The following is a 23,341-nucleotide window of genomic DNA, read 5'->3' as shown; positions in this document are numbered from 1 at the left end:
ATAAAACGTCTACCCTGCAAAGAGGTGGTCAAGTATCAATAAATGATCACTGGGTACCACTTTGCATTGATTGTAAGAGGTCTATCCCTGGTTTCGGAAAGGTCTTTAATGTGATGACGAACATATAAAGTACAGAGTTTACCTTGAGTTGCTTTTTGCATTAAAAGGGGCAAATTAATGGATTATGTTTTGATATCCAGAAAATGATTCATAAGTGGGTTATAAAAATTTTAAAATATTCACGTTCATGTAAAAATCCATCGTTTTCCCCCTGACCTGAATAAGGGAAGGGAAATCACTTTCACCTTAAGCCGAAGCCTTCAGTCAAGACTTGCCGGTCTATGAGACCCGAGAGGGCGAGCTTCCTGTCGTCTCCATTCTGCTTGCCAGCGTGGACTGGCCTTTCTGGGCCAGGTAGTCCTTGTAGTTGTTGGTCAGCAAAGTGTAGAGGAAAGGATTGATGCAGCTGTTGCCGTACGTCAGACAGGTGACAAAAAAGTTGACGTAGTTGTGAGTGGCCGCGGAGAGAGCCTTGAGGGACTCCGGTGAGAAGAGCTGGGTCAGCTGCCACCCCCAGAAGGGCAGGAAACAGGCCCAGTAGGCCACCACGATGCTAAAGATCATAACTGCCACACGCTGTTTGAGTCCTCGCCGTCGGGCCGAGCGGGCCCGTCCTCCCGCACGGGCCTGGCTGGCCCAGTAGCGTTGAGCGAGGCCCGCGTAGAGCGACACCATGATCAGACCCGGGATCAGAACGCTGGTCAGGAACAGGATCCCCACGTAGGCCTTGAAAGCCTCCGGGGTCCACGTCGGGAAGCACATGCGCTTCACCACGCCGGCCGGAGACGGTTTGTTGTGCCTGAGTTGGATCATGACCATCATGGGCAGAGTCAGCACAAAGGCGGTGGCCCAGATGGCGGCCGCCGCCATCTTGCGGCCGCGTGGGGATGAGTTGCGGGCACTCATGGGCCGCGCCACGGCGCGGTAGCGCTCCGAGCTCATGGCCACCAGGATGAAGACGCTGGCGTGCATGGTGAGCAGGTCCAGACTGAGTAGCACCCGACAGCCGGCGTCCCCGAAGAGCCAGTCGTGGGCGAAGTAGGTGCACACCACAAAGGGGATGGTGGACAGGTAGAGCAGGTCCGCCAGGGCCAGGTTGGCCACGTAGATGTAGACGGAGCCCTTGCGGCGCGGCGCCGCCGAGCGCGTGATGGCCAGCGTGTACGCGTTGCCCGCCGTGCCCAGGAGCCACATGACCGTCAGGGTGGCGCCCAGCAGACACGTCACCCACAGGCCACCCGCGCCATCGCCCACGCTACCGTCCAAGGAGCCTCCCGTGGTGTTAGAGGCATTGTAGTTCATGTAGTTCATTGGGGTGTCAGTGTCAGCAATCCGATGGCATCTTCCGAGACTCCAATTATTTGGACAGCAATGCTGTGAAGAAATTGTCAGTAAATACTTTCTGGGAAAACAGTGTCATTTAGCCGCAAAAAAATGGTCATGCTGTCAACCATCTTTTTTTTTTTAATACTTTGGCAAGGAAAAAAAAAATTGAACTGGAATCTTACAAAAAGCACATGCGCAAGAAAATGAGAGAGCGGAATTTGACAAAAACAACAACAAACCTTGTCTGGCGGTCCCGAGAGAAGCAAGAGGAGTCACATCAGATCGCTGGCCTCCATCCGTGCAGATATTCCAAATGGATGCCGACTTCCCGGAGGACTTGTCAGTTCATTGGAGCCGTTGCAGCTCTCCCTTCTGTTGTCTTTTTGTCAGTCAAGTGTTAAAGCGCCACCCCCGCCCACCCAAAAAACTCCACCTCACAAGCGCCGGTGGGAACTTTTGGACAGTCTCAATCCCTGTTTAAACATCCGATTGAGTTGAGTATTCGAGGAATGTTGGACGTATTGTTTCAGTGTATGGGTGTTGTTTGAAAAGGATGGGACACAGAAGGACAGCGACTAAAAAAAAAAAAATAATTTTAAAAAAGTGAAGGCGACAAACTTTTTATTCAGTAAAAATCATTTTGTGTTAAAAGTTAGGGAAGCATATTGCATTTATTTGGATTAATTTTTCTGAGTAATTTATTTGGAACTTTATTTTTAATTTTTTTTTTTAAGTTCCTGTGTTTATTTCAGTTATATGGATTTTTTTTCTGTTTTTCAGTCAAAGATTTCGCATGTTTGTTTTGAGGGGGTTCTGTCATTGACAAAAAATTGGAGAAAAACAGAGAACAAACCCCCCTTAAAAGAGAAAAAAAATCTGTAAAAAGAAAACTATTCCAGAAAATAGAAAATAAATCGGAAAAACATATTTGTAAACCAGAAAAAAAATGTACTCTGAAAAACGAAAACATTTTTTAAAAACAAAGCCCCGGCAAATTACTCTGAAATAAACATTTTATTAAATGCAATGGAAGTGTAAGCCTCCCAAAATATATTAAAGAAAAGAAAATACAATCGGAGAGACTTATCATCGGTTGGGATATAAAAAGAGCCACTGAATGGCGCTGTTGGATTGTTGAACGCTTGAGAAGATGGCCCACTCGTTGCTTGTTATTTTCAGTCCTGGTTTTTTGAACACTTGATGGGGGGCCAAAAAAAAAAAAAAAAAAAATCCTGTTAGCGATCTGCTGCTGGGTCAATGTCTGTGCTTGAACAAAGCCTCCACTGGAAACAAAACACACACAAGTTGCATGAATAGACTGCCAGTTGTTGCATTTGAAATTTGGACAGAAAATGTTTTCTTGATTTTTCCATCTTTTTTTGTTGTCAATTTTAGAGAGTTAATTTTTTAAAAATCTGATTATTGCTTGAATACCATAAAAACTGAAAATGGTGGAATTTCCTAATAAAAAAAAATCAAATGTTAGAAATGTGTCTGAATTTTGTCATTTTGAGTGAGCTCAACCTATAATTTCAGGAGACAGTTTCAGTGTGTAAAAATAAAGAAAGAAAGAAATAAAAGGTAGATTGAAAGAATATTGTTGCAGTTTCGCCCTGTCGCCAAATTGTATGCGAGCGACGTTTGTCTTGCGTTGCGAAGATTCAAGCGAGTGAGCCAACTGAGCCTCTCACTTAAGCTCCGCTCTTCGCTTTTAGTTTCTGTCTGCAGCAAACTGCTTCTGCCTTGACTCAATTGAACAAAAACGATACCAAAGTACCAAAGGGTGGATGTGCAGCCTCGAAAGACGGCACAGGCTTCTTTTGATCAAATGGCTTCAGGTAGCGGTGTGGGTAGCCAACCGTTATTTTATTTTACTTTAATAAGTTCGAGTTAGGCTGCGCTGCTGTTGGGGTAAAAAAAAATAAAATAAAATACCACGCTGAGGTCTTACTGGTGTACTCCTGCGGGGACATCTGCGCGTTCACGACGTCGTTGAAAAGCTTGAGCCAGTCGAGTTGCTCGGCCTCCGTCTCGCACGTGAACAGGAAGCAGCGGTCGGGCGTGACAATGGTGATGCCGTGCTGCCACGCGCCGTTGCAGTAGGTGCCGGCGGGCAGGCCGGCCGAGGCGCTGTAGTGCTCCTTGCTGCCCAGGAACACCTCGCCCTTGGCGAAGGCGTCCTGCAAAAGGAGAAAAAAAAAATGGTTCGGAGACAAATGGCCTTGCTTAAGAGAGAGAGAGAAAAAAAGGGCATTTTCACCAAACATTTTGCTTCAAAAAATGCTTTCAAAATGGCCATCGAGCTGGAGTTCATTTTCACTTTCATGAGTACGATTGTGTAATTTTGTCAACTTTTTTTGTTTTTGTGAATATTTGTTTGCAGTTTTGGGAGACGGTTTGATTTTTGTATTAAAAAATATTTGTGCAATAATTTTGTCTGAGTTTAAGATTAAATGTTTTTTTTTTTGTGGAAGTAATTTGTCAGAAAATTGCATGTTGACTAGAATTAGTTTACAACAAATTTGCAACAAAAAATTGACCATTGTGCCAGAATTCTTTTTAATTTTGAGTAAAATGATGAAATTATGCAACGTTGTTTTTTTTTGTGCAAATATTTGCACATTTATTCAATTCTGAGAATTTATGATCAAAAAATGAAATTTGTTAGAACTGTGCCATATGGTGATAAACCGGCACCAAAAAAAAACCCTAAATCACATTTTGTTAGATGTGTGTGTGAAACATTTTTAAATTTAGATTTTTTTGTGAAATGTGAAATTTTGTGGAAAGAACGGTCATATTACACCAATAAAGCTATAAACAAAGAAAAAAAAATCCCAATCTGACAGGCATCAAGTTGATTTAATATGAGCACGTGGAGTAAACGTGTGTGTGTGTGTGTGTGTTTGTCCTACCAGCGGGTCCTTGTAGTACATGAGTCGTCTCTGGTCTAAAGTGAACCAACGTTTCTTGAAGCCTTCTGTTTGCTAGCAAAAACACAACCAAAAACAAAACAGTAATTGTTACCAGTGCTGCAGTCACGCGCGCGAGATTTTTTGCCCAAACTTGAATGACGTCTTTCAGATGGAAAGACGGACGGGGGAAATCCGAGTCCGAGTTAAGTGGAGGTTCAGGTTTCCGAAAAGGCTCAATGTTGAAAGAGGCATTGTTAGCGTTCGTGTCTCGGATTGGAGTCGTTTGTTCCGGTCCGAGACTCCGATGTGTGCAGGCCACCAGCCATCATTTCGTACGGAAATTGTGAACGGCAATTGGTGGACTTTGGACGTGGCTTTTGGTTCATTTGACTGGAATAAAACGCAATGTCAACAAAATAATCTCAAGGCAAGCTAATTCCAATATAACCTTTCAAAATTATAGACGTCAGGGGTGTCCAAACTTTTTCATTTGAGGGCCCGATACATGAAAAAAACTGGAAGGATGAAAGGGCCCCTTTAAAATCCCGTGTCCACATTCAGAACCCCCCTCCCCCCCACCGCCCCCATAAAAAGAACAAACTGCACTAAGGCGAGCATTTTTCAATGATCATTCATGCGACGTCTTCATAAATCAGCCAGCGAGCACAAAGCGGGCCAAACTATTTTTGTTTTTCCTGTGACATATTTTGCGTTATGCTTATTTTACATTCTTTATTCCAGCTTTTATTTTTGATTATTATTATTATTTACTTTTTTTTTAAATTTGTGTGTTGTGTCATATTTTGTTGAATTGCATTGTTCTTGTGTCTTTTGGCCGGACCTACCCGGGGACCCGTCTTCTCCATGTAGCCCTCTTTCAGGAAGTTACGGGTGAGTTTCGGAACCAGCTGAGACCAACAAACACGCAACAGTCAACAGTTAATTAAAAAAAAGAAAAATACGTTTTTTAAATCCCCATACTTAGACATTGTCCCATGCCCGCGTTGAGATTTCACGGTCAATTTGAAGTCAACTATCTGTCCAGAAAACAAGCTAATTGGGACTCATTTTTGGCCAATTCCCATGTTGGGCTTGGACAAAGTACAAAGTAGTTCCGTCATGGGTTCGAGAGAATTTTCCAAGGATCGTGTTAAGAAAGACACTTCGGCCCAGTTTCATGTTCATTGGTTACACCGGTGATCGTAGCAGATTTTTTTTTTTCTTCAAACAAATTCTGAGGCCTCATTTTTCATTACATTCTCCAAAATGGGCGAGTCAGACCAAAATTGTTGACTTCCTGTTCAGTTTCAGTCGAGGGGTCGTCCTTGAGTCTCTTTCGAGCATGGTCTTTTTTGGGTGGGGGGGGATAGACATGTCCGCCCAATTGCGTGCCAATTGGCGGAAGCTTCCAGGGGGGCGCTATGGAGCGTACTGACCTCTGCATCGGTGGCTCCGGGAAAGGCCACCTTCATGTAGTGAAGCTGGACGGCTCGGATGGAATTAAACCAGTCGACGATCTCCTGCGGGGACAAGGCAAAGAATCAGGCCGGGACCAACGTACGGACCCCTCGGCGACCCGCGCGTTTGCGGTAGCGTCACTCCGAGGCGGACCTTGCCGCTGTCGTGGTAAAGGAAGATGTTGCGGGTGCTGTAATCTTTGAGATACGTAATCTGCAGGCCGTTGGGATGTCCGATCTTGTCGGGCTGGAAGGTGGCGTTGATGCTGTCCACCTTGATCACCGCTTTGGGCTCCTTGGCCTGCAGGGGGCGGAAAATACAAAATCTTGGGAGTTTATGTGCATCTCTTTTCTAAGCCACGCCCTACAAAAAATATATATATTATTGGGGAAAATGGATAGTCTTGAACGTTTCTTCGATACTGTGGACTTTGTCCTGGAGAAAATTTGGCAAGCTGTCCAGCAATGAGGCATGGAGACTGTTGACATGGTCGACAGTCCCTGAGCCAATCAGGATGCAGAACACAAATGCACGGTTAAAAAAAAAAAAACATGAAAAAAAATCAGACAGCTCAGGTGTGAAAGATGAACTGTTATAGTGAGGGATTACTGTATTACATAAATCTTGTGGCCATTCTGCAGGAATAAAAAACACATTTTTGTAGAATAAAAATAGTAATAAAGAACTTGGAAAATTGCACAATTTTTTTTCATTAAAAAACTGAGTGTAACAGTCAAATGGTATATCTATTATTAATCCTCTTTGGAGAAAAAATGAACGGTTTTATTTTCAGTTGAAGGATTTTTTTTTAAATCATGGGAAAATAATTTATTTAACAGCAATGTCGCATTTTTTTTCTCAAGAAAAATCGGAATCAGAACAGGATAAAGTTAAATTTGTACCGTGTGTTGTTGTTTTGTTGTTGCGGCTGATATATGTGTGTGTGTGTGTGTGTGTGTGGCTAGGACGTTTGCTTACATCATGTTTGGTGAAGTACTTTAGCGTGCCCTCCCGCTCAGAGAGGACGAATCGCCTGCTGAGGAAGAGGCCGTTGTCGCGGCCCCTTTTCATCAAGGTGCCGTCCCTGATGGCTGCGGGGCAAAGGTCAAGCTTAGCGTTGGTGTCATTTGACTCTCAAAATACTTTTTGGGGGAATAAGTCTTTGATTTTCAAAAGGGCGCAGGATTCTCTTGAAAATACCAGTTTCGTCTAAAATTTGCAGTTTTTCAGAATGAAGGCTACATGATGAAAAATTAAAAGTACTTAAAAAAAACAGAGAAATTATCCATAAAATCACTGCTTGAGAAAAACATGATTTAAAAAATCCTAAAAAAAACAACAAAATCGTTCTCCTTTCAAAATAAATGCAACACTACCCCAAAAGTTTTTTCAACAATTACAAAGTAGTACTGTTTGTAAAAAAAAAAAAAAAAAAAACGTTTATCAACAACAACAAAACAATCCTCAAAACTACATTTTCAGAATATGTGCTGCATTGAGAAAACAAACATTACATAATTTTTAACCCCGTTTTTATTACAGGATATAATCAAAGCACTACTTCAAAAAAATTTAAAACCCCAAAATGGCAACATTTTTCTTTACTCTGGCTTTGAATCAGAATGCGTGCGTCTCCACTTGCCTTCCTCGTACGTAAACTTGTTGGCCGATTCGGTGAATTCCTTGCGCTCGTACTTTGCTCGAATCCACTGCTCCTTCAGCACCCTAACAAACAACACAATAAAACCAACACAAAGGATTGAACAATCTGCGTGAGAGCAGGAGGCTGCTACGCTAGCTCGTTCGAAATCGCCGTTGTCACTGACAACTTTTGTGACGCGTAATATTGGCGACCCAGCCAAGACACGTAAACTCATCCCACTGCCAGCCCATTTTCAGACCCAGACACCTGCGATCGAACGTTTGGATTCTTAAAAGACATGAAAAAACTTCCCAGGCATTGAATGAGTTTAAATGTTGAATTAGCATGCTAGCTTCAAAGCTAACTTTCGCTTCTGACTCAACAATTGTTGAAAAAGTCTGTTCTCACTGGCAGTCTTTGTGTGACGGCTTGTAATAGTAGACGGGAACGGCGGCCTCGTATTTGTTCTTCATCCGCTCGTTTCCATTCTCCGCCATGAACTGACAAAAAAAATAAAATAAATAAAAATTTAAAAATAGAGCACACACAGTACTTCGAAATAAGGGCATGGACATCATTAAAAAAAATAAATAAATGGCGAAAACTCAGTGGTGCTACCTGGACCTCGTGGTCCTCCCAATGGGAAAGACTCAGCGACTTGACCTTGCTGATGTCGGGAATGTTCCGGTGAATGCCGGAACAGGCCAAGCAGATGAACACCCCCAACGAGGTCGAACCCCAGTCGGGATCTGCGCTACCACAACAGGAAGTTCACTCACAGAAGGATCCCCTGAACGGGTAATATTTGATGGGTCATTTTCATATCGAAATGTTGTCGCAATACACCGGAGGGATCTGTGAGCTGAAATGAGGCAACTTTTCAAGACGGCAAATGGCGTGGAAATCCAACAGCTTTGTACAATTTGTATATTAAGCCAAACTCATGGCCGATTATGTAAAAATAATTTTAAAAAGGTGTGGTGGTGGTGGGGTTAATGTTCCAACTTTTAGCCTTCATTGGATTGATTTGCCTTTTTCTTATCTGGCAAACATTCTTATCAGATTCTTATCTCGGAAGAAGATGCAGGCCGCATTCCTTAAAGGAGACGGAACCAGACGACAAGAACACATAAATTAAAGACTTCCAAAAAAAAAAAGAAAACCCAAAGCATAGAGTCATTTTGTTCATATGTTTACATGACAGTGGTGCAAAAAACATTTTTGGGGGGGGGGTTTCATTTTTTGTTATTTTTCGTTAACTCTAATGCTTTGCTGGCACCTTTTGCAAATAAAGCCTTTTAATAAGGTGGTTGTAAAAAAGTTTGGCTTGGTGGTTGCTCAAGTACATTGCTTATTTTTGGGGTGTGTTGGTCCTAAAATCGTCTTCATTGGCCAAGCGATCGTCGTCATAGGGCATGCTTCTGGGTAACCTTCGGGTCCAAAAAACTTTTTTTGTATTTAGTATTTGACTGTCTCCCTTTCGATACCTCCTTGAAGACACATTTGAAGGAAAAGCGGAGCTTCCTTGGCATGCCAGCACAGACGAGCGGAGTGGGCCGAGGGCGTGTGCAGCATGTCACGACTTGCACTACATTTCAAATCCTCCTGGAGTTTCCACGTCGCACAAGTCCGAAAATCTTTTCACTCCCGATGACTTTCCCCCGTTTTTTAATTTAGAAAATGCACGCGCACACACCCATCGACAGAAAACTAAAGTAAATGCCCTACTCACCTGCTGCTCCACAGTCCGCACAGGTGTCATTTCCAGCCCTCTGCAGGATTTCCCGGAGTGCACGAGTGGACATCGACATGGTGGACAGATCCAATTCTCTTCTTCTAACGAGCAAACGCAGAGGAATAAATTATGGTGGTCGGTGGTGGTGGTGGTGGGGGTCTTCCAAGGTCTATCTCCTCCTGGCACCCCAGAAGTGCGCCTCAGACTGGATACACACAATGGCGAAGTCCTCATAAGGGGAGCGCGTCCATGCTGGAGAGACACAGTCAGTGCGTAAATTCCACCAGTGACTCAGCCCGCGATTGAGTGTGTGTGTGTGTGTGTGTGTGTGTGTGTGTGTGTGTGTGGGTGCGTGTAACGGTTACCTGGTGTAACCCGATACTGTACAAGGAAGTCCATTGCAAAGGGCGGTGCGAACTGTTTTTTTTTCCCCTTCTGCATGATTGCGCAAAAAGCCACTGCGCATCTCGCACATGAGGACCTTAAAAAAAAAAGGGGAGGTGGGCGGGCCACACTTTGGTTGGAGGAGCGGCTTAGGTGAGCAGAAGTGTTCGAGCTCATGGCGGACAACAACCCGAGTTGGACTCGACGAGTGGCGGGGCAAGGAGTGCCAATTGAAAAAAAACTATAAGAAAAAGAAATGAAATGTATGAGGTGCACAACTAAAGGGCATAGTTCTGAGGTCTCCCCAAACCACCTAAAAAATAAAATGCAAAATCCAGACTGGGGAGGTGCGGCCTCCTAATTAGGATCTGGACCAAAGTCCCCCTTAGGCGGGCAACAGTCTGAGCAGGCATCGGTATTTTTCTCTGTTGCTGTCAAAAAAATCCATGTATAAAAAGCATCCAATAGAAAAATGAATTAATCGTATATGATATCATGATTAACCCAACACCCTCTTGGGCGGGCAATAATGCGATCTATCTATCACAAAATAAATAATTTTATTAAATACAAAAGGATTCAGATTTTTGGCTTATATAAAATATAAAAATCGACAGTATAAAACTGTCCTCAAAAGTACCCTAAAAATGAAGTCAGGCTAACCTAAACCACTCACAAGTATGTAATATCCACTTTGGCCAAAAGGAGGAAACAGTGTATCACGTTTGGAATTCGAGCGTGTTGCCGTGGCGCGTTTCAAGAAAATAATTCATCACTGAAGGCGGCCCGGTAGTCCAGTGGTTAGCACGTCGACCTCACAGTGCAGAGGTACCGGGTTCGATTCCAGCTCCGGCCTCCCTGTGTGGAGTTTGCATGTTCTCCCCGGGCCTGCGTGGGTTTTCTCCGGGTACTCCGGTTTCCTCCCACATTCCAAAAAACAGGCTGATTGAACGCTCTAAATTGTCCCTAGGTGTGAGTGTGGGCGTGGATGGTTGTTCGTCTCTGTGTGCCCTGCGATTGGCTGGCAAACGATTCAGGGTGTCCCCCGCCCACTGCCCGAAGACAGCTGGGATAGGCTCCAGCACCCCCCGCGACCCTAGTGAGGATCAAGCGGTTCGGAAATTCATCACTGTCATCCCATTATTAACGAAGAGACATTGGAATAAGGAGGAAAGTTTTACATCATCAACAACAAGAACAACACACCATTGCGACTCCAGAATGAAAGACACACAGAAAGAAGCAAGACACCTCATCGAAAATTGCCAATACAAACAAACCCTTGTAAGAAGCATGACCAAAATTAAAAGAGACAACACGGGCAAGACAGCATGTATTTTAAAAACAGAAAACAAATGACAAATATATACACGTATTTACATCTAAAACGGGAACATACAATTTGAGAAAAAACAAGCAAACGGAAAAAGTATTATGCGCACAAAGATGACGTCGGAAGACCAATCTCAGGGTCTCCTCAGGGTTTTAAAAAGAATAAAAGAAAGACATAAAAAGTATTAGTTTCCTATTGTTTTGATTTAAAATACATATATTTTTTAATTTATGGAGTTATTATTTTTTATTTCTTTCCATTAATGTTTTTTATTTTATTTTAATATATTTCCCATCAACGAAATCTAAATACTGTAACTGCAATTTATCATTAGATCGAGGCAGCGGGCAGTTGGATCAAAGACGAAAATCTATCAAACCTGTCATTCCTTTCTCAGATCAGAGTTTTTCAAAACATAATTATGAATTCAATTAAGAATTTTTTTTTTTTAATGAGCTGTCACAGCGTCTCTCCACACTCAGAAAACGACATGATTATTGCCCCCCCCCCCCCCAGCCCTCCCCCTCTCTCGTTCGGTTGTCAGCTAAGGCTGGTGAAAAACTTCTGATGTCAGCCGTTATTAAATGAAGAGTCTGAATAAATTGGTGCCGCCAAGATATCCTTCCCTCTGGATTATCCACCTTCACCCTGAGAGGCGGAACGATTATCTATTTTTTAAAATGTATTTATCCCCCCCCCCCCCACACACACACACACACACTGTTTATGTAACGACGTGGAGGGCAAACGACTGGTTGTTACCTTGGTGGAGGGGGTGATGAGTGGGTGAGTTTGAAAGCCGATAGCATACTTTTGTACTTATAAATATGGATACAGTAAATTGCATGTATGGCTAACATGTAGTAAGCATATAGTGTGGGTGTTTTCTCTCTCTCTGTCTCTCATATATATATATATATATATATATATACACACACACACACAGTATATATATAAAGAGATCGCTAGATATTTGCCAAGCTTGATTCTTGGAGCGCTCATGAGGTTTTGAAGGTCTCAAGACTTGGATGGCAGTGAATGTCTTGAATTTCAATGAAAAGAAATCAGAAGTGATGGTGTTTGTCACCAGTGGCGCTTGTCCATGCCAGCCTGCAGATTTGGGCCCGCTGGCTCCTTAGCTGAAGCCAACAGTCTCGAAATTGGGCCTTAAACTGCACAGTGATTTGAAATTGGTGCCGTTGTTAAGTCCGGTTTCTTTCATTTTAGGTGGCCGGCTCAAGTCAAGTTTCTCCTTTCTCTGGTGGGCACTTTGAAACAGTCATTCATTGCTTCGTCACATCCCAGCGGGATTACTGTCATGCACTTTATTTTGGAGTCAGTCACTCCTCCATGAAGCGTCTACAGTTGGTCCAGAATGCTGCTGCTCAATTCTTTACTGGTGCTCGTAAGAGGGAGCACATCACCCCTACTCTGGCATCCCCTCACTGGCTCATTTGAGACTTCTTTGCGGAGTCGACGCACGGTCAAAAGAGGGGGAAAAAAACCCTCCAAGGTGGAAGGACAGGCAGTGGGATTCGCTCGGAGTTTGCGCAAAGCTCTACCTCAAAAGTCCAACGGGCGGCGGGAAAATGACCTTATGACCACTTTACCCAATTTGAAGAGAGCTTGACACATGGTCAATGCGGCTGGATGGGCATATGATGTTTTTTGTGGGGAAAAGCATTGGAGATGGATGGCAGTCATGATTTGATCAAAGGCGTTGAGGGAGGGGATCATCATTCAGAGTGATTGACTTTGACTGGCAATTGTCAGCAAGCGTTGGGCCTCCTTCACCGTGACAACGTAAACACGATGTGATGTGGAGCAGGCGCGGGGGCGTTGTCAAAACAATCGGCGTTGGGGGCATGAAGGCAGCAGAGCGAGGGGATGATACTCCAGGCAGTCGCGCAGGGAGCGCAGCAGCACGTGACTTGATGTTCAGCGTGACGAGAGGATGTCAAAAGTTAGAGAGCGAACTGATGGTTTCAGCATTCATCGCATCGTCAGTCCCGCCAGGGCATGCGTCCATTTCAATGGACATGTCATGTTTTGCTGAAAATGTGAAAAAGGACATTTTTGTTTGTTTGTTTGTTTGTTTGTTTGTTTTCAATCATTTCCAAAAAAAGTCAGAGCCTGTATTCATAAATTGGCCTCACTTATAAAGTCAATCCTGTTATTTTTTTTTCAACGTATGATCTCACAATATACATCAATAACCACGTCCAAAGTTATACCATAAAAAAAAAGATAATATCAATAGGAATAACTCCCCCCCCCCCCCCCCCCAAAAAATCAACTCCTGCGATTGGCTACTGCTCAAAGACAGCTGGGAGAGGCTCCAGCACACTCGTGACCCTCGCGAGGACAAGCGGCTCTGACAATGGACGGATGGATAAGATCAACCGACAGGCATCACTTTGTGTCGGCGTAAAAATCAGGATTGAAGAGGGTTGACATTCATTCATCTTCTAGAAACCTTTTCTTCTGCGGTTGTGGTTTGTTGTCCGGTGTCAAACAAAACCGTGTGCCACCATGAGGCGGTTGCCAACGGAATTGCACCCGAAAATAAATATGAAGCGGACCAAAATAGAATGCAAATGCATGTTGCTGACATGACTTATTGACGAACATGAACAAATGCCATTGGACGCTTGAAGCCAAGCGGGGCTTTATCCATGTGGCCATTTTTTGGAAAAACTCCAAATGACACTTGCCGCGTTGCCAAGTCCCACACGTGCGCTTGAGTGGGAATGAAGGACACGGAAGCAGAGCTCACATATGGAGAGGCGTGCGCCGGCATCATCAAGCAGGCTTTAAAGAGGGCGCGGGCATGTTGGAAAGGCGGCTTGTCGTTCCTTCCAGCCCGCTGGCCAACAATGTCAATTCGATTGCGTTGGAGAGCGTTCAAATTCAAACCGGTTCTCGCTCACACAGAGAAAAATGAAAAAAAAAAAAAGAAGGAAAACAATGTCCATGTTGTCGGGCCATTATGTGTGTGATTATATTATTGAAGTGTTACTGAGAAGCAAAAATTCCAGAAACTGAAAAAGTAACATGTGCGACGTTATAGTTGGTTATCGAAAACTTATGAAAAAAAAAAGCACACTGAAGAAACCGTTTTTGTTCACGAAATTAAATGAAAAAGAAAAAAAAGGAAGTTTAACAAACAAAATGAAATTTGAAACTTTTTTTTTTTTAACTAACAATAACAACTGATCGAGACTGTGTTGGCCTGCGAATAGCAAAAATAGGCATGGAATTGAAATTTGATGTCCATTTAAATGCATTTCTGGAAATCAAGTCTTTTTTTTTCTCCACAGTATGGGTTTGAATATAGGAATTATATACAATGTATATATATATATATATATATATATATATATACACATATATATATATATGTATATATATATATATATATATATATATATATATATATATATGTATGTATAATCTTTTAAAATAATTTTAATTTACAGATCCTTGCGTTCACTAAATACTCCATATATTAAAGAAAAAAAACAAAACTAATACTAAAACTAAGAAATGAACAAATCAGATCTAAAAACTAAATTAAACTAAGTGAATGTTATATACAAAAAAGAAAAAAAAATCATGACGTTTAAAAAAAAATGACGGTCACGCCGATTCAGCAACCTTCCCGAACATTTAAGCGGCGATGATGATGTCACGGCACGGACGCGGTCTCACGCGGACAAACGCTAATTGGTGGCAGAGGTCTTTGCCGTCTGTTTCTTCTCGCCACGTCGCCTTTCCCCTCGACCCGTCGAGCATCTGCTTCGTTAGCAGTCGACATCTGCCGCCTGCGGCTGGGCAGCGAGTCGGGACTGCTGCCCGATTTTCATGGCTTTCCTCCATCGCGTCGTTAAAATTGAATCGGGCTTCATTGTGTTGACGTTTTAGGCAAAGGCGGCTTCCTCGCCGGTCTCCTTTTATTCATGAAATGTATCACTAGTTTTTTTGTAAACAGTTATTGTATTTCTCTGTTGACGAACAGCACCAACACATCAGCGCGAAGCTCCGAAAAAAAGCTGCTGCTCGGGTGCAGACTAGAATGTTGGATTCACAAGAAATGGCTCTTTCCGGATTATTGTCCTTTTCTTCTGACAAGCAACACCAGCCGCACATCGGTGAGGATCTCCGGAATGGCGCTTGCCGAGATCTGACTAGAACGCCGACTTGATGGTTTTCATATCGAACAAACGTTTTTTTCTGGATGATGACCTTCTCTTTTGGTGCTACCGCTGCTCTTCAAGTGCCGGTTGTCATGAGGAGGACGTGTTTTTGACGACTATGTTTTTCTCGTTGGCACCTGCGAAAGGTCTCTAGACAGCCGCTACTCGAGGACTCATTATGAATGATCAGGATAGCTTTTTGGTTTTTATACATCCACCTGCCGAGGTCTTTGTAAGTCTTCTGAAGACTGCTCCTGCTTGAGGGCTGTTTTGACCGCTACATTTGCGTTTGGGACTTGATAAATTGTGAGAAAGTGCGGGCCTTGATTTGAGCCTCCTTGCACCTTCTTTCATTTCCTCGTCGCGCCTCGTCGTTCCACATCAGCGCTCGAGCGTTACGACGCACTCGACGGGGGAGGCTGGGACGCTAATTACACGGCCCCGCCCCTTTAGATTGCACCATGCATATTAAGCGGCTTTCTCTGCGGCACACCACTCAACCTGTTGGCTTGTAAACACACACTGATTAATCATAATTAAAAAAAAAAAAAAGAAAAGCAAGCCAAGTCTTCGGCTTCACTCGGTTTCTTGGACCGATGAAGAAGTTTGAAGAGTAGAAGGAGTGGGACGACTTCTTTTCGAAGCCGTACTGAGTTTGCACGACCTCGACAAGAACTAATTTGTCGCCCCTGCGGCTGCTTGAGCGGCGGCCGCCCGGAACTACGAGACCGATTGCCGACGTGGAGGGATGGGGGGAAGGACGGCTCGGAGACGGTCGGCTGCTGAAAAGCTCGTTTTATATGACACCAGAGTGACATTCAGGAAAACGGAAACAGAAGTGTCACATGCAATTTGGGGGGATGGAGGTGAGGAGGTCTGCTGAGAAGGCGGATACACGGCACATGGAACACAACAGCATCCTTTCTGCGACCTTTCGATCCCGCGGGGATTTGTATTCTACGACATAAATATAGTCTTCTCAATTCTCAGACGTCTATCTGTACAGCTACTAAAACATATTGCATATCTCCAAGGGTGTGTGTGTGTGGGGGGGGGGGGGGAGGACGATAAGTGTATTTAATACTCACGACCTCTCCGAGGGAGGCCGATGATCAAGTCTCGGCTGGTCATGCATACGCGTGCGTGTGTCCCCCCTGCCCGAGGTCTACACAAACGGTTCCTCGCAAGAAACGTTCGGCCGGGAGGCTCGGAGCAGACCCGACGAGCCGAAAGCGAAACCAAAACAACCAATGAGACAAATCGAGAATCTTTCATTTTTGCTTTCTTGCTACATTGTCGGCAGACCTGAGTCAGATCAGAGATTGTAAAACCAAAACCGAGAGGTCCGTTTCAGCATGGGGGTGGATAGCTTTCCGCCCCCCCCTGCATCTTTCTAATATGCAGCAACACTGCAGCTACGCTTACCTTTGATGAAGTGAAAGTGAGAGGAAGCCATGTAAAGGTCTTTTTCCCGATAATATGTACCTTTTAGAACGCAAAGAGACTTTGCAGAAGGTCCGCGTGGCGTGGAACCAGTCAAACGATGGCCTACAGGGGGCGCCACACAGGTCAACTCAACGAGGAAGGATGTAAAACTAGCCAGGAGAGGTGCAGTGTCAAAAACAGCTCAGGTGCTATGGAAGTCAATTTTCCACACAGCCCCTGCAGTTCAAAACGCCACGTTGGGGCATCAACAGTATTTGCCGCACGCCGGCACTCTCTTCATCGCGCATTTTTAGCCCTTTTCGTGGGGGTACGTGCACAGCCGAGGAGCCCGCGTGGATCTTTTATTTAGTCGTCCATGTTCAGGCCCTACCAGATCCAAAGTCCCGTTCCCACCGAGCAGCAGCGTGGTATGGTTACGAATGCACCCATTTGGGTTTTTGTGGTCCAGAGTCTCAACTTAACCACGGCGACATAAAATCATTGAGACGCCGTGGTCCAAAATCGGGCTACTGAACCGAGAACTGAAAGATCCTGGCCTATTGCTGATCCAAAGCACTTTTCCTGGTTTATTTCAGACAAGGCAACGACACTGAAGACCTGTTTCGACCAAGCAGCAGTACATATATTTCGGTTTGCGTTTATTTTGGTTTTCAATTTTCAGATTCTGAACCCAACCGTGAAGGTTGTGAAAGGCGCTGAGATAAAAGTGAGCCAAGCCTTTTTTTGGGGGGGGGGGGGTCACTTTCAGACCCCATAAAAACACAGAAAATCTGTTTTTGCACAAAGCAGCAAGAAGGATTTGGTTCATTTCGATGCACATTCATTTTTGGGAATCCGTTTGCTGAAGTCTCCACCAAGCCGTGTAGGAAAACAAAAGTGCTGACATAATTGATACGTACCACTTTTCGTGGTTCATTTTCAGACCGGACGAGCTCCAAATTCCAGTTTCCACTAGGCGGCGGCACGGTTCGGCACGGTACGCGTCGGTTTTGGGGTTTGCGTGACCCAAGGTCTCTACACTGTCCACAGTCTCTACCTAACCACGAAGCGAGTCACACACACTGACATATTACTGGTCTGGACAACTTTTAGGGGTTCAGTTTCAACCCGACCGAAAACGTGTTTCCACCAAGCAGTTGGTCCAAAAGTCTCCGCTTAACCGCGAAGGAAGTCAAACGGGCTTTCTGTTGTCCACGGTCAGGGGGTCTGTTTACCCTCCGAAACCACCAATCGGGCCACTCTGCTTGGTGGAAATGCGTCTTCGGACAGACAGCAGACATTCACGCGCAAGATCACGGAAAACAACCTGGCAATGTCCCGTACCCGACAGAACCCATCTCTCGGTCAACGTTGCCGTTGGCGACGGCGCGATAATCCGAGCCGGGCAGCGCCGGTTCGAGCTACTCCGGTCACTGGCAGATTCCAAAACATCGCCTTCCAGAGTCCAAATCCCCTAGTCCCGAACTCCTTACCTGTCATCCCAAAATCGTGAAAAGCGGGGCGCTCTCAAGACAACCGATCCCGAGCAGCCGCGCCACAGAGAACAGACGGTTCAAAGACGAGAGGGTCAGGTCATCGCAGAACGAGTCGGAAGAGTTCTCGGCGCGGTGAAAAAGTTTCATCTGTTCTTCCGGGAGTTTGCGTCTCTTTCCCGGCCGCTCTTTGCGTTCGTTTGCTGACAGGTCAGCGAGAGGCTGTTCAGAGTGTCGGAAAGACTCTTCTCTGCCACGTCTTCGTCGGGGGGCTCGGCGGAGTCCTGGCGGGAGAGGCCGGGGCTCCTCTGGAGTCCTTTGCTGGCCTGGAGGTGGGAAGTAGAGTCGCGGGTCTTTGGGCTCGGGGGCTCATACCGGACCGGAGTGAGGTTTGACGGGTGCCGCTGGGGATCCAGATGGCGAGGTGGCGAGATGCTGAAGCTGAGGCTTTCCTCTGGCGCCACCTGCGGGCTACCATCGGGAGTGCCAGCGGCCGACGACGACGAGCCACTCTGCGGCATACAGAGAAAGAGTTTACTTTGGAATCCGGACCTCCGCCGAGACCCCCCACACAAAAAAATAAAAATCCATCAACGGATTGTTCCATTCCATTCTGGATCTTGGTCAACCCCGGCAGAGAGTTTTATTTCTTAAGGTTTTTGAGATCTTTGGTCACCTGCGCACGTGGCGTGATGTATTCCGCCGTTGACGTGCCCCGAGACGTTAATCAGATCAGCCGCGCCACACGCGGACATCGATGCAAACAGCGGGTACTTTTGTCAACTGAGCAAAACAGCTGTGATCGTTTCAACACTTTTACGATCTTGAAGTTCCGAGTACTTTCAGAGAAGTTCTGCCATCGCAAACGGGCTCCGCGAAGACGCCGCCATTCCAAAGCGCGCACGGGGGACGTCACTACACATTGAAATCATCCCGTCTGCTCGGCCAACTTCCATGGAAATTCTTTTCATCGTATTTTTCATCTGATCTTCATTGGTTCGGTACCTTACACAATTTTCGCTTCACGAACTACTTTCAATTGAAGATTGTGGTGTCAGCGGTGTGAGCAACGCGCCGCCTCCTCTGAAGGTCAGAGGGGTCTTAAGAGCGGAGACATCGAGGGATCAGTGCAAAAACAATCGAAAGCCGACAGCCGGGGGGTGGGGAGAAAGGAGCTTTCGACAACAAAGAAGAAAGCCCGCGAGAGACGAAACGAGATTAAGGAAAAAAAAAACACGATAACCGCAGAGAAGAATGCGAACACGAGTGGCAGCCGAGAACGACGGCAGCCGACAAAGCTGAGCGGCAGCCATGCTAATTAGCTCGGCACCGCCGAGCGCCGCCGGATCACAGAGGCACTGAGCTTTACAAAGCCGCCAGGTAGGGAGAGGGAAGGATGGGTCGCCATGGATACACAAGAAGTAAAAAAAAAAAAAAAAAGACTCTTTGTTCTTGTTTCACGCACACGCCAACGGAGGGAAGCCAGGCAATGTGGATACAGCTTGGATCAAGTCAGGCAAATGTTAATCAAAATTTAAGCTAAGATAGGATCGGAGGTGCGCTACGCGGAAATAACTGCTCTAAACCACCACGGCAGACTTCCTGCGTCTATTTAGAAATGGCTCCTGGAGACTTTTTGGTGGGTCTACCGATGGTGGACATGCGTAGCGAATTTCATGCCGCTGAGAGAAAATGGCTTCGGGGGCAGAACTATTTCAGAAGTTGCCCTTTTGCCAGCGGGGGCAACACGCAACTCTGCGTCATCACCACAGCGAACCCGTCAGATCCAAACTTTCGCTTTCTCACCTCACTCCTCACCGCGTACAATAACAACACAATTTAGAGTCACATGTTTAGGGAGGATATTCGTTTTAAAATTTAGTGGCACTCACAGAAAATAGCTAGGAGGAGCTCGTCTTTGACGTGCCCCTAAAAAAAAAAGAAACAAAAATGTCCAACATTTCTCAAAAATTCAAATACCGGTAGCAGACTTCATTTAAGGAATGGCTTCATGACACTTTTTTGTGTGCCTCCCAATGATAGAAATGAACACCAAATTTCAACTTGGTCTAAGCAGCAGATATTTTTTTAACAATGGGGTGGGGGGGGGCGTATAAAATGGCAGACTTCTGTTTCCTTTATGGCACAGCTTCTTGAGACTTTGCTTTGTCGGTTTCCTAATGAAGACATGACCACCAAATTTGGTGTCTTTGGAGGCAGAACTTTTCTCAAAACATGGGCGGTAAAAATCACACCAAAATGGCAGCCGTCTTTTATGGCACGGCTTCTTGAGACTTTTTTGTGGCTCTCCTACATCCAGTACCGCTCCTTTTTTGTGGTTGCTGACTGAAACTGGTTTTGGGGGCTGAATTGAAACCCAAAAAAGAGTCAGTTCCACCCAGGACTCCAGCCAAGTGTAAATTCTCACCTGGATAAACACGCGCTGCACAACTTTGTGCAATTTTGACCCCGGAAAAGGCCTCTTAAGCATCCACGTTGTCTCCAATAGTTTGACAAATTGATGCAGATGGCAGCTCCTCATCCATCCATCCGTGAACACACTCGTCAATCCATTCATCCGGTCTTAATACCCGCGAGTGCGGCGCCCCGTTGTTGGCTCCGGGTGAGCGTAGGGTCGCCCAGGAGGCCGGCCGGGACGGAGGACCGTCTGCGGGGTTGGCGGCGGGGTGAAAGAAGTCAGCCGGGAGGTGGAAGAGCGGCGAAGACCTGAGGCCTCCATCCAGGCGCTCATCTGCGAAACACAATCGAGTGTCGTCGTCTCACTTTGAGTCGGCCGCGTCAGGTTTGGACAGCGGTCGCATCACATTTTTCCGTTTAGCGGCTTCAACATTTGCCGTTCCAAATTTTGTTCCGTTTCTCAATTTGGTGGTCGGCGTTTGGCCGTTTCAGGTTTTTCTATTTCGCGTTTGGTCGGTTCACCTTTTTTCGCAATTTGGTGGTTTCGGTGTTCCACATTTTTTTGGAAGTTGATGTTTTATCATTTCGGCTTGTGCGTGGCGAAAATTCGTGTGATGCGCATTTTGCCGTTTGGTTGCTTCAAATCGATATCGTGTTCAGAAGAGCACGATATAAAACGGACGGATTATTATTATGATGATATGATGTCATATTTGACAGGTCTAATGTTCTAACGACAGAAAGGTTGCAGGTGCCGTTGGTACCTGCGCAACGCGTTGGGCTTTGCGGTTCCGCGGAGGGCAGACGCGAGCCAGGACGGACGCTGGCCTCAAAGAGCTGGCGGAGCGCCTCCTCGTTTTCTTCTCCTCTGGAAGCAGCTGAACGAGGGAGCCCCTCGTATTGCCCCTCGGTGGGCAACTCACCTGAACTGTGGGAGTCACCGCTGCTGCCGCCCTAGAGGAGAGGAAAGAACATGAAGATGGAGACCACTGCTCATGCGTGCGCGCGCATGTGCGTACTTGGTTTCCTCCGATCAGCATCTGGTCGCTGGCGTGTTCATCCAGGCTCAGATCATCGGGCAGCGCCGGCGATGACGATTTGTCCGACATCAGTGAGGTCCGCTCCACCTCCGCCAGACGGACCTGAGACCCCCGACTGAGTCAGCCCCCAACCCCCAATACGTGTTTATGTGCGTGTGTGTGTGTGTGTGTGTGTGTGTGTACCTCCCGCGCGTGTCCGTCACAGTCCTTACAAACGGGGGAGTAATGATGGAAGACTGAGCCGGAGAGGTTGTCAATCATGTCACCTTCCATTGAGTCTTTGATAAGCAGAGACACGCTATCCAGCCACTGGCTCTCCTTGAACACAGACGCACACCAGAAAACAGGAACATTTTCATTTGTGGCCCTGGATTGGGGGGGTGTGTGTGTGTGTGTGTGGGGGGGGGTGTCAGAGCAGGAACTCAAATCGGTTAAACTAATTTAAACTCGTGTGACAGATCCACAAATCGCTCGCGGCTTCAAATCCAAATCATCAAATCGAACATTTTCACCTGAGCAGGAGAATAAAGTCGACATCTGTGGTTCGCGCGTGCCTCCTGAGGAACCTCGACAGCGCCTCCGCCCTCCTTTGGCGGCGCCATCAAAGCTCCGCTCCGTGCCCCGACGGCGCCCGCCACCTCCGCCCCCGCGGCCACACCCACGCCGGTTGCCCCGGCGATGGCCCCGACGCCTCCCGTCACGCAGCACAGGCCGCTCTGGGCCAGCTCCAGCTCAATCTCGGCATCCATCTCGGCGTCCTCCTGCGCTTCCTTGTTGGAGTCATCCAGGTGCTTCATGAGAACGGCGACCACCACGTTAATGAGGACAAACTGAGCCGTCAACACGAAGGACACAAAGTACAACGGCGAGATGAACTGGAGGCCCGCGTGGCAGCCGTAGTCGCTGCCCGCACGCCCCGGGGGGCACTCGCGGAGGGTGTCCTGGGGACGCAGAGAAGCGCACAGCAATTAATTCAGCGAAAGAGTCGACCGCGTCGGCTTTCGTAAGCGTCGACGACAGACAATGCTGACCTTCATGATGCCGTTCCAGTTGTCGCCCGTGGAGACCTGGAAGAGCGTGAGGAACGCCATTCCAAAATTCTCAAAGGTGGCGTGACGGCTCATGCCCTCGCATGGATAGTCGAAGTTGCACACTGATGAATTTTGGCGGAGTGAGGGGGGGGGGGGGGGGGACAAAAAAAAACATTCTTTGACTATTGCAGAGCCACCGCGAAGAAGAGTGGGCTAACTCTAATGACAAAAAACGGAATTAGCCCATTCTTAGTTTTCCGTGGCTGAATTTGTATTGAAGTATTCGCAACACCAGTAGTTGGCGTGCGACTTCTTACCCAGCTCTCCGAAGAGCTCCACACCAAGAGCAGCGTAGATGAAGAAGAGCAGCATGAAGAGCAGGCCAAGATTTCCCACCTGACGCATAAAAATCACAATCATATTTGGTGTTGAAAATTGTAATTTCCCTTTAAAAAACAAAACAAAACAAAAATACTCCACATTCCGAGAACAAAAGTTGTTTTTTTCCCCAGGAAAAGTCAAAGTTTCAACATCCTATTTTCTGTCTTAACAGCCAGGAGAAAAGTAAGAATTTGTGTGCTTCAGATGTTGTTACTTGTGCATATGACAAATGGACATCTTGAATCTACTTCCCTCGCTAGACCCTGGTGAGAATATTTCTTGAGAGCCAACAATTTTGCCAGGGTTTGTCACCTTCGAAAGTGTAAAAAAAATAAATAAATAAAATAAAATAATTTGTGTGTGTGTGTGTGGCCTCACCTGAGGCAGAGCTTGAACGACAGTGTCCAGTAAAGCTCTCATCCCAGTTGCCATTTTAAGCAACTTCAAGACTGCAAAGAAAGAACACACACACACACACACACACACACACACACTTAGAAAAAT

The 23,341-nt window shown here is 46.0% G+C and overlaps 3 protein-coding genes across 5 annotated transcripts in view; all 3 read right to left on the bottom strand.

The window, feature by feature from the left end:
- Nucleotides 1-174: 174 nt before the first annotated feature.
- On the bottom strand, nucleotides 175-1,461 carry uts2r4 (urotensin-2 receptor 4). Its single transcript, XM_086120288.1, has one exon. The coding sequence runs from the start codon at nucleotides 1,369-1,371 to the stop codon at nucleotides 340-342; it is 1,032 nt and encodes a 343-aa protein (XP_085976414.1). The 5' UTR covers nucleotides 1,372-1,461; the 3' UTR covers nucleotides 175-339.
- Nucleotides 1,462-2,387: 926 nt separating this feature from the next.
- LOC147199729 (arf-GAP with dual PH domain-containing protein 1) lies at nucleotides 2,388-9,437 on the bottom strand. Its single transcript, XM_086120784.1, has 11 exons — nucleotides 9,134-9,437; nucleotides 8,020-8,150; nucleotides 7,810-7,901; nucleotides 7,402-7,484; nucleotides 6,738-6,850; nucleotides 5,913-6,059; nucleotides 5,738-5,821; nucleotides 5,147-5,209; nucleotides 4,302-4,373; nucleotides 3,338-3,566; nucleotides 2,388-2,669 (listed from the first exon to the last, which is right to left on the bottom strand). The coding sequence occupies exons 1-11, from the start codon at nucleotides 9,210-9,212 to the stop codon at nucleotides 2,641-2,643; spliced, it is 1,122 nt and encodes a 373-aa protein (XP_085976910.1). The 5' UTR covers nucleotides 9,213-9,437; the 3' UTR covers nucleotides 2,388-2,640.
- A 6,392-nt stretch (nucleotides 9,438-15,829) lies between these two features.
- Nucleotides 15,830-23,341, bottom strand: part of cacna1ib (calcium voltage-gated channel subunit alpha1 Ib) — a 77,209-nt gene continuing 69,697 nt past the window's right edge. For all 3 annotated transcript variants that reach the window (XM_086119982.1, XM_086119980.1, XM_086119981.1), the window contains 9 exons: nucleotides 23,216-23,286; nucleotides 22,774-22,852; nucleotides 22,457-22,578; nucleotides 21,938-22,366; nucleotides 21,609-21,743; nucleotides 21,405-21,527; nucleotides 21,150-21,339; nucleotides 20,559-20,719; nucleotides 15,830-18,479 (listed from right to left, as the gene is read on the bottom strand). In XM_086119982.1, coding sequence (XP_085976108.1) covers nucleotides 18,114-18,479; nucleotides 20,559-20,719; nucleotides 21,150-21,339; nucleotides 21,405-21,527; nucleotides 21,609-21,743; nucleotides 21,938-22,366; nucleotides 22,457-22,578; nucleotides 22,774-22,852; nucleotides 23,216-23,286 — 1,676 coding nt within the window. In that variant the 3' untranslated portion in view covers nucleotides 15,830-18,113. The remainder of the gene's footprint in view (nucleotides 18,480-20,558; nucleotides 20,720-21,149; nucleotides 21,340-21,404; nucleotides 21,528-21,608; nucleotides 21,744-21,937; nucleotides 22,367-22,456; nucleotides 22,579-22,773; nucleotides 22,853-23,215; nucleotides 23,287-23,341) is intronic.

This window comes from Hippocampus guttulatus, chromosome 9 (assembly GCF_054856545.1).
Source record: "Hippocampus guttulatus isolate MCC_2025c chromosome 9, RoL_Hgut_1.0, whole genome shotgun sequence".
Lineage (NCBI taxonomy): Eukaryota > Metazoa > Chordata > Actinopteri > Syngnathiformes > Syngnathidae > Hippocampus > Hippocampus guttulatus.
Note: the sequence above shows the minus strand (reverse complement) of the source record. Positions and strands in the feature narration are given on the sequence as shown.